At 43.4% G+C, this 18,762-nt stretch overlaps 5 protein-coding genes across 5 annotated transcripts; 2 read left to right on the top strand and 3 right to left on the bottom strand.

Moving 5' to 3' along the window:
* Positions 1-578: 578 nt before the first annotated feature.
* Positions 579-1,278, bottom strand: MELLADRAFT_72572 (uncharacterized protein; the record flags this gene model as incomplete). Its single annotated transcript, XM_007413200.1, has 1 exon — positions 579-1,278. One exon carries the CDS (start codon positions 837-839, stop codon positions 666-668), a length of 174 nt encoding a protein of 57 aa, XP_007413262.1.
* Positions 1,279-6,540: 5,262 nt separating this feature from the next.
* On the top strand, positions 6,541-8,018 carry MELLADRAFT_109330 (uncharacterized protein; the record flags this gene model as incomplete). The annotated part of the gene is made up of 4 exons (XM_007413207.1): positions 6,541-7,020; positions 7,132-7,335; positions 7,759-7,822; positions 7,894-8,018. The coding sequence occupies 4 exons, from the start codon at positions 6,541-6,543 to the stop codon at positions 8,016-8,018; spliced, it is 873 nt and encodes a 290-aa protein (XP_007413269.1).
* A 1,401-nt stretch (positions 8,019-9,419) lies between these two features.
* On the bottom strand, positions 9,420-11,784 carry MELLADRAFT_109329 (uncharacterized protein; the record flags this gene model as incomplete). Its single annotated transcript, XM_007413199.1, has 6 exons — positions 9,420-9,515; positions 9,591-9,656; positions 9,759-10,408; positions 10,492-10,760; positions 11,128-11,322; positions 11,741-11,784. The coding sequence occupies 6 exons, from the start codon at positions 11,782-11,784 to the stop codon at positions 9,420-9,422; spliced, it is 1,320 nt and encodes a 439-aa protein (XP_007413261.1).
* Positions 11,785-15,051: 3,267 nt separating this feature from the next.
* Positions 15,052-15,924, top strand: MELLADRAFT_27027 (uncharacterized protein; the record flags this gene model as incomplete). Its single annotated transcript, XM_007413208.1, has 2 exons — positions 15,052-15,658; positions 15,725-15,924. Coding segments are annotated over 2 exons (807 nt in total), but the record flags the coding sequence as incomplete, so codon positions are not given.
* A 1,053-nt stretch (positions 15,925-16,977) lies between these two features.
* Positions 16,978-17,444, bottom strand: MELLADRAFT_109327 (uncharacterized protein; the record flags this gene model as incomplete). Its single annotated transcript, XM_007413198.1, has 3 exons — positions 16,978-17,042; positions 17,103-17,370; positions 17,442-17,444. The coding sequence occupies 3 exons, from the start codon at positions 17,442-17,444 to the stop codon at positions 16,978-16,980; spliced, it is 336 nt and encodes a 111-aa protein (XP_007413260.1).
* Between the last annotated feature and the right edge of the window lie 1,318 nt (positions 17,445-18,762).

Genomic DNA, 18,762 nt, shown 5'->3' with positions numbered 1-18,762 from the left:
CAAAAGTCGAGAGCGTATATAGAGATTAGTTTGATAAGAACCATGTGACTGAAAGTGAGAGGCCTCACAAACAGATATAAGTTGCTTACACTTGGAACCAATGTTCAAAACAGTAAAACTTGAGATTACAAAAAGTAAAGTTTAGCATCCTGACTTTGGGACCACTTGCGCTCTCAATCCATCCGGTCTCCAGATTTGAGCGGGTTCAGAATGATCCCTCATACCAACAAGAGTGCCATCAATTATGAACTCAAAATATCGCAAAGGAAACCTTTCTTACACTATTGCTCCAATTGATGTGTGTGGTGATCTGGTGACCCATGAGCAGGTCAAGCTAAACATTGCAATGGATTTTCTTTCACTGATTCTGGTCTTGCGGACATATTTGTCAAGTTGCACCTTATATGATGTTATTGGCTCAACCTTGACTTATAACACTTACAAGGAATTCCCTTTGTCATTCACCACATATCACAATGTATAGTTATAAGCTATACACCCAGACAAACCTTTAACCATCATCAAGGTCATCACGAAAACCATGATCATGTAAAAAAACCCTTATCATCACACCAAATAATTAGAACATAACCAATATCATTATCATTATACTTCAACTTGAACAAAAAAAAACCCTTATACAAATCAAAACCATTTCTCAAACTTCAAAGAAAAAAGAAAAAAATAAACTTCAAAAAAGAAAATGCAAACTGGTTTTTCACAATCATAATGAACCAAACATCATAAAACAAAAAATCAATCTTCATATATATTGTAAAATATATCAAATAAAATAAAATAAAAAATAAACCAAAAAAAAACCAAAAAAACATTGTCATATATATAAAAACTCGTTTTGTGATTTAATCAAAATCATTCATAAGAAACTTTCTTAAACTATGCATCAAACATGCACACAAACATGCAAAACAAACACCCACACACACACACACACGAAAACAAAACGATACAACAAAACAAAAGAAACACCAATCACAAAACCATGCTCCAGTTGTCTTTCATCCCTTCTCCACTAATCACAATGTAAAAAAAATCCGAAAGAAAGAGTATAAGAAAAAAGAACCTTCGTCTTAAGACCTCATCAAAGTGATCCGTTTAGCAGCCTTAGCCAGAATGCCATCCTCACTTCCACTAGCATTCCCATTCCCAGCACTCGTACTTCCCAATGGAGGTGAACCCACCAAATCATGTCCCAAGATCTTTTGATTAAAAGAAGGAGAAGTAGGTGACATCGTACCCGACACTCTAGTCGAAACAGATGGTCTCAATCTAGATCCTCTAATCTCAATCTCCGTAAATCCAGAAGCGATTCCTTTTTCCAAATTCACTTTTGATTCTTTTTCCCTTTCTTCTGATCTTTTCATCACTCCTGCCGGTGAGATGATAGGTGGTGAGATCAATCCTACTCCACCTCCTCCTACTCCTCCTGCATTCGTTGAACTCACTTGATCTGCTGACATTCGTTTATCATACAGATTCGAACTTCGTCGGTTAGCTTTGATCGTATTATCCATCGTATTCGATCGAGTCGTTTCTGTTCTATTACTTCCTGTTCGATCAATCCCATGTAACTTTAATTCGGCTCTTAATCTTTCTCTTTCTTTAACATCTTCTTCATCTTCCTCTAATCCTTGCCAACCATTACTCAACCCAGCATTTCCGGTTCCTAATTTCAAAGGTTTGATACCTGCAGTACTAGTAGTAGGAGCAGCAGGCGGTGATTTACTTGCAGTAAAGAATTGAAGCCAAGATGCTCTAGATGGATTACTACTAGCTGTAGTTGTCGTAGCTGCTGAGGCAAGGTTGAGTGTTTTTCGATCGGGTGCAGTGGATGATTTGGTTAATACATTGAAAAATGAATTCAATCCTCCAGGTGATGGGGTAGTGGCTGTGGTTTGAGCTGGGGCTGGAAGTTTTCGTGATGGACTATTCGGTCCTCCTCCTTTCTTTTCATAATCATGGGCTAATACTCTTTCAAACCCTTCGTGGGCTTGAATTCTATCCAAGATCTTAGAAATATAAAGTACTAAGGCTTTGTTTGCATCAGTCAAGAATTTGATTTCTATTATAAAAACAAACGTTCAAAAAATCAGTCATCATGCGAAAAGAGAGACAGACATAAAAAGTGTTTGGATGTCTTTACTGACCTGCATCTTTATCTTTTGCACCTGGACGACCATTCGATCCTTTCTTCTTTCTTCTCTCTTCAGTTTCTTTTCGCTTCATTTCAATCTCTTCACTTTGCTCAGCTTGAGCCAATTCCGCTGCCAAATCTAATCCACCACCACCACCACTAGAACCAGAGTTATCTAAAGGTTTCTTCAAAGGACGACGAGTGGATCTAGGATTGATGACTTCAGCTTCCACAGCACCAGTAGTACGAGATCCATTTCCTTGAGCCTCAAGAACCGCTTTCTCAATATCATCCACACTATCATCACCCTCTTCTTCAGTTTCTTCAGCCACCGAAGCTAACTCAGACCCCGAAGCTAACTTTTCATTCTTATCTTCACCTTCTTCTTCATTTTCTAAATGATCAATCGAAAGTAATTGTTTCAAATCAAATCCTCCCATCAACGTTTTTTCTCCAACCAAGAATTGATAGGATTCATTATCGTCCATTAACTGTTCATTGACTCTTTCGGCATCTGATAATTGTTCTCTCAACACTCCTAAAGCTCGTCGTAAGCCTTCTGCTTCTGAAACGGCTTTAGTGACTTCTTTTTTGGTTTCTGATAAGGCAGCTTCGAGTTGTAAAGTCGAAAGAGATGGTGGTCCGGTACTAGCTGAAGCTGGATTTAAAGTAGGTGAACGGAATGTGGGGGATCGATTGAATTCTATCTCGCCTGATTCTGCTTCATTCAATGATGGTGATTTCAATGCTCTTTGGTCTTCTTCTTTTTGAAGACTGGTGAGTTCATTGGTTAAATGTGTTAATCTAGATTTCAATTCGGTTTCAGTTTCAGCCCATTGACTACGAGCTAAATCATATTCATCATTCTAGAAAAGAAAAACCAAAGGAACTCATTAGGAAATTCAAAGTAAAAATGATATCAAAAGGAATAGAATCAAACCAACTTGTAATTCAAGACGATGTTCCAAATCTTTTACCATCGATTTACTTCTTTCTAATTCTTTTTCAAATCTGATCGATTGTTCTTCAACTTCATTTAATTTAACTAAATCCGATTCAAATCGAATGATCTGTTCTGAAAGTTCATCTGTTCTATTTTTCCAAACCTGACATTCTTTAATCGATTCTTGTTCTCTTTCTTCTACTTCTAATAATAAAGCATCATAATCAGTTTTAAGTTTTTTAATTTTGTTTCGTTCGATTTCAATGATTTCTTCTTGTTTTGAATCTAATGATGAAGTAGCATTAGAAGAAGATGAGATTAAAGTAGGTCTACGTGGTTTAGAAAGTGTATTTGATCTTGAAAGTGCAGCTTTGGCAGCTGAGATACCTGAGAGTGAATGATGTGGAGCATGATTAGCAGTTCCTCTAGCTGATAGTTTAGGAGAACTACTAGTGTTATCATGAATTGAATTAGATGGTGAAGATGATGGTGACATGATGATGATGATGATGATTAGAAAAGAAATGAGAAGTGGTTGATAAAGAAAAAGTGATAGTTGAGAAAGACAATGAACCCTTTGATAAGCTCAAGCACTCTAAATTGAAATGGTCAATTCACTCAATTTAATAAATCAAGCATATCAATTTTAAACATCTGTCACAGCCAGCTACTCACCAATTACACTCAAACCCGCAGTCAAAGTGAAGATTCCAAGCAAGATTATCCACCATCCTGGACCTCATTGAAACCAGAAGGGTACTCTCCCTAAAACATATTCCTTCCTTAATACAACCCTTCAAAGGCTCTTTGAAACATATTGCTTCCTCAATGTAACCCTTCCTGTGCCTGAAAGCTTTTTGATGAAGATAAACTAGATTACTTTGGCTGAGCAGGTTTTATCAAGGGGCTATATGGAAAATCAAATCATTCAAGGTATACTCCAATTCATGAGATCCAATAAGACCTTTTTCCTAGTCAACATCTTCATAAAGCATGTGGAACCTGTAAAATCTCTGTTGTTGTTGTTGGTGTTTTCCCCTTCTATCTTACTTTTGGGTTAAGATTTGTCATTAGAAAAACTGATATACTGAAACTTTTTGTACACCATCATTCAGATCAAAGAATTTGTAAAAACGGCTCTAGTAAAAGCATTTTCTAAACTGACCATAGCCAAGAAACAAGATTAGTTCAAGATCCCTATCTTTGACCACTAAATTAATCTCAAACACCCCTACCAACCTGCATTTTAAGACTTTACCATGGGCCAAGTGATTCTGGATTGTGATAGAAAACTTGGTACTATCTTGATTATTTTTTTGCATGCTAATCTCAGGTTAATGATAAGAACCAAAATCAAGATACAAAGCTAAACACAAAGTCTCCCCTTTCATATCCAATCAAATGATACCCTACTTATGACTTTCAGATTCACGTGGTGGGCGTGGCGCGAAAAGCGCGCCGTTTGGGCGCGCCCAGGCGCAGGCGCGGGGGCGCGCCTGAAAAGTCGAAATATGGGGTGGGCGCGCCCCACAACCAGCTTTGAACTTTTTGTCAGTTCTTGGACTTTCTGCAAACTTATATAAGTCCCACTCGCGTGGCCCCGTCGGTACAAGTACCACGTACCTCCGAGCGCCAGCGAGGGACTTACGCGCAATCGCCAAAATCTGGCGTGAGATCAGGGAGGGCTTTTGCCCAAAATCCCTCCTCTCACTTGCTCACTTTCTACGCTTATCAACTCATCATGAACCCTTAATAAAAAAGTTGCGCAGCCCTGCCACATATAATTTGGCACCCTCCCTTTCCCAACGGCTCTCTCGGATCTCATCATGCGAGCAAAAACCTCCTGGAGCCCAACACCGGGGCCAGTGGAGGTTACATGTGTTCACCGCGCTGCGCGTCAGAAAGGTTGGCCTCATGGAAAGATTTAACTACACTTTCAACTGCTGTTTGGTTGTTGTGTTTTGCACTTCCCACAGCACTGCAAACTGCATTGCTCAAGACAAATATTGCTAAAGACCAATACTACTGCAATAAATACTCCAGCGTAGACCTGGACGGATTGGATGTGTCAGTATGCATGTTCGGAGCGCTCCTTGGGTCAGTTAATGCAACCTACCACACAATCCTATTCGTGCAAGGACTACAAAGTTCAGACGGAGAATTCGTTGGGGGGGTCCAGCTCGTCTACATTGATGTTAAGCTCATCCGCCTGAGCCAGAGTTAAGGAATTCATAGAGTAAACGGAATGTTGGCTACAAGACCAGTGCTGTCGCCGGCAGGTGACACGCAAATGCTCACCTGCTCCTGAATGAATTCGCGCCATACGGTATCCCCATTTCCAGCGTCATATATGATGCCTCGTAAGCTCATCAAGATACTTCGGATCAACCGGCGCGATATTGGCGTATTGCCACGTAGATCGTGTCGATGTGGTCTTCGCGGAAGGAACCGATGGTCCAGGAAATTGAAGATAAATTGCCAGACGTTCATGTGGGTGACCTCGATGAACTCGATTATTTCGACTGTCTGATGAAAGAGTGTTCTCGTAGCTGGCAGTGCTGCACGATTTTCCGCAACAGACGTGGGACACGGCCCATCCACCGCTTCGATGAAGGTTTCGACAGTAAGCCCTTCTCCTTTGATCGTGTCAGTGATTCGTCCAATAACACCCTCCAGATCAAGCAGTGGGTCATTATACGGTTCCATTTTCCCAGATATTCGTGATCGGGTACCGATATAATCGAGTGAAAAGGATGGGCAAGCTCTCGAAGGGCACTGGGATCAAGCAAGTGGCATATGAGTACTCCCTGGTAATAACAGCCCCTGACATGTCTCATGCGAGGTGGACAACCTCGCGAATTTTTACTGGGGTGAAACTTTTAGGCTCCAATGTCTTGAACCTGTGTGTGAGGTTTCCATTGACCTCAATGCAACTGTTCCGAAGTGATGGGTGCCAAACATGACTTCTGTTCCAGGCATTGAACCCGAATGCCTGGAACGGAAGTCATGGTCTCAAACACTTCAATGTTGGCGCCGCTTTCTTATAAGGGGCGATCCGGGCGCTTGGGACCCCACCTGTTATTGGTAAGCATTCACCGGTAAGGTGCCTCCTTACTATCTCTCCCGGTTGTAAATATTCGCATGGCCCCATTCGGAATAGTGTAATAGCAGTGTCACATTAGTGACACTATTCTACTCGTATTCACCTTGTGTCAGGACCTTCCCTGAGACAAGGTGGCACTCAGATAGCTGGGGACGTCTCTGTCCCCCCCACCTGATGTAGTTTACATTTACGTGTATCAATTGCCACATTCAAAATCATTTCCACAGCTTCATTGAGTAAGGAGGAGGAGGTGCTTAGGCTCTTTCGGGTGTAATACTGAGAAGTTGTGAGGGGTTTCATCGGTCCACATAAAGACACACTCCGGTCACAAGGTGCAATATGTGGTTTTTCGGCGGTTCTGTTACAAAGATAGCATTAGGACCTCCCACTTTCGACATATTTTTAATGACTCCTGAAGTTAACAACTCGGCAGCCCAGCGTGTACCTAGCACGGTGGCTCGGACCATACTGGTGTTGAAGTACCTCGCGGAGCTTGATTTATCTCCGAAACAGTTCATGGTCACTTTTATGTCATCTTCTGAGCCTGTGATTAAATATCGCCGAAGGCTCATGAAGACTGGACGGGGGTTCGAGCAAACCCGATCGATAATTACAAACTTTGGGAAACACTCCAAGTCTTGTGAGGAAGGGCGAGCTGCGTGGGAGTCATTGATTTTGGATGAGGTCAGTTCGGCCATTGGTGCACCGTTTCAATGGGGTGAAATTAAAATTCACCGAAGCTTGTTCATTATCTTGCAGGCTTCAGAAATTGTGAATGAGCAAGAATTGGCTCGGGGGCATTTTCCATTGGGCGCATATGTCAGCTCCAATAGGATCACCGCAGATTTTTTTAGCGAGACTTCTGAAAGTGTTTGAGAAGGACAAGTGAAATCCGGAATGAGCTTTCTTTATTCCCTGATTCATCGAAAGGTGAAACTGGCACTGAATCAGACACACCTTGATGACGTCGAAGACGACCTCTCCCAAGAAGGTCCCCCGTTGCATCCTGACTCAAACACATCGAGTCAGGCCACTGACGCAGGCGATGCAGAAGAAGCCACGGTGTTGTCCATGGAAAATCTCGTCTTCGTCAAGCCGTCGGCGAAAGACCTAGCTGCTCACAAGTTGGCCAAGGTTTGTGGTCAGCGTTAGCATGCCCATGTTTCTATGTCCTGATGTGTGTTTCCCGCACCCTAGGTCCCGATGATGGTATGTGCGATGATTGCCAACACATGCAATCGTTGTAGCAATGCGGTACAAACCGCGAATGGATTGATGGGATTCGCCGGGGGAATTTCATGTCGAATAAATGAATGGCTGCATTGCCACGGGATCACCACCTCGAGGACTAGTACTCTCCAAGCTATAGACAATTTGCGTCGGTTACAAGAGGAGCGTCTGATCGAGGTTTTCAAAATGAATCATAAACTTTTACCGTTATTGGTATACGACAACATTGATATCCAACTGAGAATCCACAATACACGCATCGAGGCTTCCTCGCGTCTCTTCCACGGCACGTGGGGTTTTTTCATCGTGGTTCGCGCGGCGCTTCAGGCAAAGTGTACCTCGGAAGCCGCCAGATTGGCGACTTTCTTGGACGCCATGGCCAAGGCAGACCGTAAGAGCGTAAATATGTCATCTTTTTGTCCGTCTCCTGCCGAATGCGATCATTGGGTTGCCGTGGTCAAGGCTCAGCTGTCGAAGGCCATCAAGGATTATGTAGAACACATACCTGGGGTCCCTGGCGCACATCAGTTCGGCTCTCTGGATACGAAACCGCCCTCTGTCGATCCAATCGACATGCACCAACCTAACCTGCACTTCCTACGCATGATGGATGCGCCGGATTCCTCAGCCGAAGGCGTTTCGCGGGTGTTCGACCAGGTCATCGAACAGATAGGTGTGGATAATAAAAATCTCGCAGAGAGCCTCCTCGTGGCCGGTGGTGACGTGGGCTCCAACCAATTGTTGAAAAGCCTGCGCATGAAGAGGTTTCCGGCCATTGATCGAGTCAAAGGCATGGAATGGGTGCTATCGGTTTTCGGGGGAGCCCACACAACGTGGAATTTCAGCAGGGCTTTGCTAGCCCACCATTGGGGTAATTCCGACGATGGCGACGACTCCGGTGCGTGGAGAACTTTGTTTGCTGTGGGCGGTGAATATAAAAAACATCCCAACTCGCAAGAGTTCAATACCATCATGCGGTCATGCCGAATGCTTCACCAGGCCAACATGGTTCATATTATCAGGTCGGTCAGGTCATATTGGCGATTATGGTAAATTGACCCCTATCGAGCTGACTTACATTTCGAATCTCCAGAGAAACTTGCGAATCGGAACAGGATCTGGACCTCGCCAAAGCTATGGACTGCCAGAGCCTGATTGACAGGGTTTGGCTTCGTTTCTTTAACGCGAGTGCGTTGGAAAACACCCGATTGTCCAACGATCCAACACGTTACAATTTGATGTTACGACTGCGCAATTTTTTGACCGTCGTTGAAGCTCACGACGCTACTCGCGCGGGGGATATCGGGAGGCTGATGCTAGTGTGGAAGCAATGGGCTGTGATGGCCCAAGGTATTCAGGGGTTATCACATTATGGAAGACACATTCCTCGCATGGTTTTGCTCTTAGAGGAGGACTTACCTCGTGAGCTCGCACAGGCAATCAAGCACTGTCTATTGCTGCCTTCCAACGAGAGGTTGGATCATTGGCTTCCGATTGACGAGTACCTTGAAATTAGCATATTATATCTCAAGAGGGTGTATAACAATACGGTATGTCATTATAATCGAGAATGCCTATCACCTAACCTTTAAGACTTGACCCTTGGAGACATTAGGTAAGACTTATGAATGACTTCTTAGGGGCACGGAACAGACCTTCGACGACTAACCGATCGACTCTCGAACATCATTCCTTTGGTAAGTAGACCATCGTAAAGATGAGATCCATAGACCATCTTAAAGGAGTGCTTCATTACATGCTAACCACTCTTTATTTGACACGTTTCCAGCTACGCAAGCTGATGCAACTTTTCAAGATACACTCAGGCCACACCTTGCTATTTCAACCAAACTCCAATACAATAACCGGGCCGTCCTTGATCACATTTCTAGCCTATGCCAAAACGCACTTAGGCCTGGCAGCTGCCAGGCGTCCCTCGAAAGCGGTCGCAAACATTTACAAAGTCGGAGCGCGAAACATGATCAAGCTCATTCGCGCGGACCAAGCCGCGGGTCGTAAATCGAGGTTCCGGTGGGGGGCTGCTGATGTGTTGTCATCCTGGGACAGCCAGTCTGGGGAATTCCCTGGAGAGGAGTGACATTGGCAATTCTTTCATTAGCCATAGTTCACCACTCAACCAACGAAAAGGACACACTGACCAGTTGCGATCGTACTTCGCTCACGCCTTTGGGAGTTGGGGAACCCTCGTGCGGAGTCAGTGACTGCTATGTAGTGATAAATACATCACGTCGTGGGGATTAAGCGAAAGATATGAAACGTTAGATACATCTCATCGATGTTTCGAATTTGCCAAACTAAGAACAGACCTGAGTTGCACGTCTCTTGGCGCAACTGGGTTCCGCCATCATCTCACCGATGCGCTTTGGGGGAGTCACTCCTGCCTCTGCGGCAGGAGTAGTCGCCTGTGGACAATGTTTGCCCATACCTGACGCGAGTCTCTTCGCTGCACTCTCCGCTGCGCGCTGGGACTTCGCCAAAGCGCGTTGATTAGCATGTTCAATAGAGAGAGCTTCCTTCAGTGCAGCCCGTTGTTGATCGGCCTCCAACTTGTCCTGGTTTTTTTTGGCCAGGGCGGCAGCCTTTTCAGACGCTTTGGCCTGAGTGGCCAAATATTTTTCGACCAGCCTGGCCTCCTTTGAGGCCACTCTACAGGCTTCCGCTCGAATTTTAGAGAGTTGAGCCCCCTCCACCGATTGGATGGCCTTTGGAGGTGCTCGAGATGCCGCGGCTCTCTTTGATGCCGCTTGGGCGATGGCTTCAGCGGCCGCACTGTCATCTTGCCAGAGTAGAATCTCTTTGAACAGTAGGTCAAATTGCCCTTCGATTGATTCGCTAGCCAGTATCAGACCGAGATCTTCCGGTTGACGTAGGAGATCAACATTTTCGCCAAGTCCCAAGCCAGATCCCGGCCGAAATAGTCGTCCGGTGCGAGATGGCACGGACGAGGGTACTTGGTCTGCCAAAAATCATAAAAGGTCCGGACTAAACGTGACACCAGTGTTTCCAGGATTTGAGATTCAAATACAGGATCGTCATTACCGCACGGCATTGCGATATGACGCAAGTCTGCGACCAAACCGGCTGGGGTTTTTGGGAGGGTCTTCAACAAGTCTCGGAGCTCAGAGGTGTCCATTTCCAGCGCGGCGTCGAAATTCTCATTAGTGAGGGCCGGTTGCGCGAGCCAGAGCGCTTCGGCCTCCTCTGGCTCACAATTGGAGCAGTCACACGGTGGCATCCCTGCATCGCGCTGACGCTTTTCTTCCGCGGCAACCACACTCGAATCGGTCTCTAAAGGTATGTAACCTTCTCTGTTTGACCCAAACATCACCAACAGCCCACCCGAATACAATAGAGGAATCGGCTTACTCGAGATCCACCGCTATGGCCACGCGCAGGCACACCGGGGTCAGCGCAAGGGCATCCATACGGTCATCGTCCGACATGACCGTATTCAAATCAAAATCCTCGATCTTGGCCTTTCCGTGGGCTCGAGAGTGTTCAACCAGGAGAAACCCAAGGCCGCGTCTGCCATCACGTCCGCAACGACCGGACATCTGCACGAAGTTGCAGGGATCCTGGCGTCCCACGATCACCACACGGCGAACCCGATGCCAGTTTTGGCCTAGGCCAAGGGCCAGGGTACAACAAATCACCGCGAGGCGGCAGGCGACGAACGCCTGAACAGCATCTAGTTTTGCATTTGGACCAGTGGTGGCGTGATAACGCCGAGCAAAAGATGATTGGCCATTTGCAGCCTCAGCAGGGTGACCTCGGGCGGCGTTGATCAGCTCGAGGTGCTCCAGTGTTGCGTTTTGAGTACCAGAATAAATGAGGGTGGGAGGATCGGAGGTAGGCACGGCAGAGTGATGGCTGAACAGGTTTCTTAACGATGCCTTCAGGGGTCGCTTGAAGGTTCGTCTAATCAGGCGTAGTTCCGGCCGGCTGAGCTCGGCCCGTACAAATCGTATATTGCGAGAGTCCAGCTTGAGGTTTATGATGATGGCATGGATAGCCTGAGGAGTGCAAGTTGCAGTCATCAGGAGTATAGGCACTTTATTGGATGCCAGAAACCGTCGCGCTAGTTGGCCATACGAAGGGCGGAACACCCCACCGTCGTGAACTCGAGTCCAACTGGCTAGCCTTTTGGCTTGACCACTCTCGACGAGTCCCCAGGTATATACCATGTGGGCTTTGTCTACGACGTTCAGTATCAACCTTGCCTGAAACCAAACATCCGTCCACATTTGATCAAAAATGTCGCTTGTTAAGGCAACCTCTGGGGACTGACCACACGGCCAAAGTCAAACATGCATTTGTGACAATCAGTATCATGGAAAGGCAGTGTGGGCGAAGTAGGAAAGCAAATACCACATATACAAAGGTAAAATCGCCGTGAAGGATCGCGTTGCACGTCTCACGGGTGCAGTTAGCACCCGTTAGATTGACACCTTTCAAGTTAACTGTCTCCTTTTCGCTCACCTGTTGTGACAACGTGCGAGCCACATCAGCGATAAGCAGTGAGATGCAACCCTTAACCCAACACGCGCAGACCGACCTGATCATCGCCTAAAGCTTCCAATGGGTTGATACTCAGGATTATCGGGGCGCCGTGCTCTTCATACGCCAGCGAGACCAATTCCGGCACACGACTTTTACCAAATCCTGTTCCAGCTAATAAGAAAGTTGTGCGTCCGTTAATCACGTGCAGCGCTGCTTCGATTTGCTGCTCCTGAGGGTGATATCCGTATTTCACGTGGAATAGCTTCCGGAGGACACCTGCTTGATGTTCTTCACTGTGATCAATAAGATCAGGTCGTAGTTTAGGCCGTGCGGTGACCGATTTCGCCGTCTGCAGTGCAAGACTTTGCGCACTGGCGGCGGAGTGACTCCTGCATAGCATTCTTAAGCGGTAAATGATCTTGAACTGGGAGAGTGGTACGGCAATAGTGGTGCTATGGGAAATCTCCGAAGAGGGTGTTAAACCGCGTACTTAGACAGTTTACGAGATTGAGGTGGTTCCGTCGACAAACTGCAGTTCGAGAACGAGGTTTTCAAAGTTTTGTCCACATCTCTGGCGTTTTGGACGCCGCAGTCAGGCTGGGCATATGTACGGCCCCGGTGTTGGGCTCCAGGAGGTTTTTGCTCGCATGATGAGATCCGAGAGAGCCGTTGGGAAAGGGAGGGTGCCAAATTATATGTGGCAGGGCTGCGCAACTTTTTTATTAAGGGTTCATGATGAGTTGATAAGCGTAGAAAGTGAGCAAGTGAGAGGAGGGATTTTGGGCAAAAGCCCTCCCTGATCTCACGCCAGATTTTGGCGATTGCGCGTAAGTCCCTCGCTGGCGCTCGGAGGTACGTGGTACTTGTACCGACGGGGCCACGCGAGTGGGACTTATATAAGTTTGGACTTTCTGACCCTTTTTCACACACCCATCACCTTCAATCATGCCAAAGGACACAACCAAGACATCATCCGAGTGGATTCCACCAACTTCAAGCTTTGGGAAAAGATGGACGGGTTTCCTTATGTCCAAAATCACTGTTTGACATCACTTGTTTCAATAATTCCAATTCCAATGAGGCCTTTACAGATGTAATGGTGGTGGATTCTGAATCCGACAATGAATCATGGGATGAAAATGATCTCTTTGTTTGATTTTATATTTCTCACTCTTGTTTATCGAAGTATGCACAAAGAATTTGCAAGAAATGCTCATTTCTTCTCCCTTTCAACACTTTTCAAGGCTGTTTTATCAATTTTTTTGATCGTTTTTTGATTTTGCAGCCTCAAAAGGCGCGCCTTGGCGCCCCCACTACAGGCGCGCCTCTTGAAGGTTTGAAAAGGCGCGCCGAGCGCGCCCTACATCCAAACCCCGCGCCCACCACGTGATTTCAGATGTCTTGAATCTTATACCTACTTTTTATGTTATGAAAAATATCATCAAGGAAGACCCAAGAGATTCAAGATTCTATTGGATCTAAATTACTGGTTCAAGTGGAATCCACAAATCACATGTATACATTCAGATCTTTTCTTTCTTGTGTGTAGTGTGTTTGAAAATCCTTTGATGCTACCTCTATTATCTACCATCAATCAATAGTGGGGTTCAAGTTATCCGAATTTTGCCAAAAATCTTATCTGCTTGACCCTCCCAGCCCTGACAAAATTGAGACTTTTTTCAAAACAAATGTTGTGAGAGTGATTTCCAGAGAGGGTTTCCACAATGTACTTTGAAAAATTAAAATTTTCAAGCAGAATCTTGATGTAGGGACCCTTTTATCTTTAGCATTTTTCTAATCTGAGCCTTCCTGATCTAGACTCTAACAGCTAAACCAATATCTCTGTGAATGTTTCAGTGATGATCATAAGTTTAACCTCTGCCTGGACTCTGAAAGGACAGAAGGGGAAACTCAATTATGAACTTTGACAGAAACATTTTGAGTGGACAAGGACACTTCTTAACGTGTCACTTCAGTGTGGATCATCATTGAAGTGGAACATTATAAAATCAACATTGTCTTCTTATAAACTGTTATCAACACATCCTACTGACAAATAAACCACTGGGTCACATTGATGAGTTAGTCTATTTTTGAGGCCTTGTGAGATGTTCTTAGCTTGAAATGATCACAGCAATTTCTATACCAAATGTGTGTGAGGAATAAATGAGGCAGGGAATCACCTGCTTCACTTCACCCAGTTACCAGTGATATGGCATGAATTCCATGTATGATATTGATAACCTGCTTAATATCTCAAAGGAAGCCTTTTACACTCATTGATTTGCAAGGTCAAGTTGAAATAAGGAAACAGGAGTCTAATGAGGTGATGGACAAGTTGGAACACAAAAATGTTTCTTTGAATGAATAGTTGACCAACGTATGTAAAATTGAACTTTTTATTTGGCTTGAGATCAATTTGTGAATGTATTTGTATGGTACACGAAGCATATACCTGGCCATTTGGGAGAAAAGAATACACAAATCTGATGTTGATGTGATTTAGAGATACTCTGAAAAGAGCCAAAAGACTGTCATGATCTTCTTTCAAAGGCCTTGACAGCTTGAATTGAAGCTGATTTTTATGTTGCGTGCTAGGTTTTCTCGTTCTTAGTTGCATCAAAAAGGCACTTCTTGTTGGCCAAATCTGAAGCGTCTTTCGTGATGAAAATGCCAGAAGCCAGAGGTGAAAATGATTTGAAAATTGATGCATTCAAAATGTCAAAGTAAACACGCATTTTTTCTCTTGAAAGTCACTCAGCAAAAAGACCTGCTGTATGGTGATATTGAAATGCGCATTACTTTTTGTGCATCATCCAAAAGCTGAGTGAAATTATCGAGAGTTGAAGCAACAAAAATGAAGCTTAGGATTCGCTTCAAACCACTTCAACATCACAACATCCTTCAATCCGATACCACACAAAAGCTTTAACAACTAAACTTACTCCAAGACATTCGTAACATACCAAAAAGAAGATGAAGCGACGATTATCTACTTCACCACCGCCGAGATCGAGATCGAGATCGAGTTATACGATCGATCCATTCTCTTCAACTAGTTTAACTCAAAGCGAATCTATATCTAATTATAAACTAGGAAAAGTGATCGGTCAAGGTACGAGTGCCACAGTAATCTTAGCAGAACATACCACCACCAAAAAAACCTACGTAATCAAAAGTTTCAAAAATCCTCAAAGATCCAAGGCCAACCTACACCAAAGAATCCAACAAGAAGTGAAAATCTTTAAAAGGATTTGTGAATCAGATCATCCATTTATTGTTAAGTTTCGAGGGTTCATCTTGAATGAAAATGAAATTAGTATAATTCTAGAATATATCAACGGTTTAAATTTATTACAAAAATTAGAAACAAATGGACCATTTAATGAATCGCAAGCAAAGTTTTACATCACTGAAATCGCCACTGGAATCTCATTTTTACATTCTAAAAGAATCATTCATCGTGATTTGAAACTCGACAATATGATGATTTCGAATGATGGTCATATCAAACTTATCGATTTCGGTCTATCAGAAATCCTTCAAGGTTCTCAGACTCATTTATCTATCCCTTCAGGTGCTATGCATATAAGACCACCTGAAATGATTCGTAGAGAGCCGTATAGTTTTAATGTAGATTGGTATGCATTAGGTGTTGCTCTTTATGAACTACTAACCGATCATGAACCATTCTTTCGACGGAATTGTTATCTTCATCAAATCGAACCATCAAGCAATTCAGAACCAAGTTTAACAATCAAAGGATGTCCAGATGAATGTTTACCACGTATGATTTTAGAAACTGGAGTGATTTATCCGTCACATCTTTCAATAAATTGTATAGACTTAATCAAACTCCTAATAAATAAGAACCATACTCAAAGATTACAAAATATTTCTGAACTTATTCATCATCCTTGGTTCAATAAAGTCAATTGGAATAAAGTTAGTCAAAAACAATCTATTCCTCCAAGGTTTAGATTACCTCGTGCTTGTAAAAAGATAAGAATATAATAAAATTATAGAATTAGATGACCTTGTAGATAAAGTTGTAATTTGTATAAATTAATCTAGAATCTTAGAAAGGCCATATTGCATTACTAAATTCCATTTACCTTGAAGATTTAGAATAGATTGTTGAGGTGAAGCAGAAAGATAGGTTTCTTGTTACCACAACATAATTTGACAACATGGCGTCTATAATCTTTTTCTTTGATCATCTACAGAAAAAAGAATTCTTGACCCATAGCAACTAGCAATATCATGACCATGCCAAGATCAATGCTCTGTCATACCCTATATATACATATCAGTGTCCAGTCGGTATTTGAGATAGACCCTGTCTTTGTTACTTTGAAATACCATGGAACACAGTTTGTGGCTCCTATGGAGTTGACTGTACAAAGAGGAGCAGTAAACAGGCCAAGAACAGAGTTCTTGGTTCTATCTTCCTAGCAATAAGTTTAGATGTGTTCTCACAAGGACCTGATTTCAAAAATTGTAAGTCTTTCTCCAATTACTGAGCTGTTTGTCATGTGAGTTTGAAAATTATTGATAGAAAATTCAACAACACTTGAAATTGACGATTGGACAAGAAAGTTCATGATTCAGATACAATCAGCCTAACAGGATTCTCTGACAGATTATGATAAGAGAAGAAATTTATCCCTGACTGAAGCTTGTGAGTTCGAACACTCCACCAGCAAATACTCGGATTGTATGATCTACTACAACAAAACCTTTCAACACATATCTGTGCCCACATTTTCTCTTCTTCCTCTCACTAGTTAGTTGTTCTCTTGACCTTGTAGTCATATCTTAGCAAACAATACTTTCATGCAAGTGTGCAACAGATCCGAATGTTATTCTTTTGTGTCAAGAAACAAGTCTATGAATGACTATGTACCCACAATCTGGTCTTTTTGTTTTGCTTCCATCACCTATTTCAAGACTAATTATTCATAGGCTGAGTAAAGTTTCTTCAGTTTTAGTGGATTTGAATAACCCAATCTGACATCAAATTCCTTAACCAATAGGCCTATTGCTTGTCAATCCTAAGTCAAAACCTCCCACATTGGATACTCTAAGTGCTAAAAGGATAAAAAGGCAAGCCAACAAATTTTCCAGCACACAATGAATCAATCACATACATTGCGCATTTTCTCCATTACTACAGCCTGGAGTAGCTCCCGCAGGTTGGTTGTGCTCATTGTAGCAATCGAAGCCTGTACTCAAACATTTGGCTGTTCCGCTTGAACAGCTCGGGAATACAGAACCGGAGCAAGTTGTTACGGCGCCTGGCATGGGTGGGCGGTCACCAATGCGTTCGGGAATTGTTCCGTCATTTTCGCAGCACTTTGGGACTAATCCTAAGACCGCAAGCGTAGATGAAAGCAGGAGTAAGCCGTATTTCACGAGCTACATTGTTTGAGAGACATCAGAATGGTAAGTTTACTCCCAAAAAGCTCGGTCATGGAAGAAACACTCACCATTTTCGAAATCAGATCTTTGTGATGAGACGGTAAGGTATTCGAGCAGGTTTTATAGAGAACTTTGGAACTGTTTGATCGTTCTGCGACATAGCATACAAATGCATCAGCATAAACTGTAAAAAAAGATGAGAATGTAGCCAAAAAAAATCACTTTGCTGAGGAAGTGCTTAGGAAGAACTTTTCCTGAAGATTTATGGTGTCACCTGAAGATAGATGATGGTATAAGTGGGGGAAAGCGAAGACGAAGCCAGTCGCGGTATATATACCGAATCCGATGTCCACTCCACATCCGCGATCAGATTTCATCATCAGGGTCGACTCTGAAGTAGTGCCACTTGGTCGCATGGGTCATATATACAACTTGACCACGCCACTTTATCAGAATGGTCCACCGAAATGAACATAGGCTTTGTAAAGGTGGCTGGCTCGCGACTATCCTAAGTTCTGCCAAAGACATTTTTCCGGTTTTGAAGAACTGAATCTTGTCCCTGGGAGTGGGACCTGAACATCCGAAGCTTGCGCGAAGGGTTAAAAGATTCTGACGTGCTCCTAGAGGGGCTCAGTTAAGCTTATCTCAAAGAACACAGTCCAGTCAGTCAGCTTCCTTCAAACATGTTTGATCCTACAGTCGTCTCTCCAAAAATCCATATACCCAATAAGCCATACTCTCGCATATCCCATGCTTTTTTCCGTCCATATTTTTTATGGGCGGGGGAAATTGACAGAAAACCCATATCTCCATCATTCCCCATAAACCATACTTTTTTGAGGCCAACCAGCGGGGAGAGATGCGGTATCAGTCTTTCTCTGAGACTACCTGAGAGAAGCAGTGAGACATACAGGTATAGTTCAATCCCGGTCTGTGTGGCGCGTTTTTTTTCGCATGGCGCTTCCTTCTCTTTATAAGCCTTCCACCAACTACAGAACATCTAGACATCCATTGGTCAATTTCATTGGTCAAAAATAATACATACAAAAGACGATCGAGTTGATAAAATGCAAAATGAGATGTCTTGAAAAGCAGAAGTTGGAAGCATTTTAGGTTGGTTGAAAAGAAGTGATATCGAGTCCTTTTCGTGAAGATTATACATACAAAGAGACAGTTTGAAAAGATGGCGACTGAGTCGTTTTTGAAGAAATCAAGACAACGCAACAGATAGAAACCTCTTACATCAAAGTATCTCGCTCCGATGACAATGCATTGTTTTTCTTGTATCGGTTTTGCTTGCTACTTTCATTCAAAGTAGCTTGTTCCAATAACATTTTGTTGTTTTGTAAGTTGCTTCATTATCAATACTTTGATATGTAAGTGGTTGTA

Source organism: Melampsora larici-populina (assembly GCF_000204055.1).
Source record: "Melampsora larici-populina 98AG31 unplaced genomic scaffold MELLAscaffold_35, whole genome shotgun sequence".
Classification (NCBI taxonomy): Eukaryota; Fungi; Basidiomycota; class Pucciniomycetes; order Pucciniales; family Melampsoraceae; genus Melampsora; species Melampsora laricis-populina.
The sequence above is the reverse complement of the archived record's forward strand: the minus strand, read 5'-3'. Positions and strand labels throughout refer to the sequence as shown.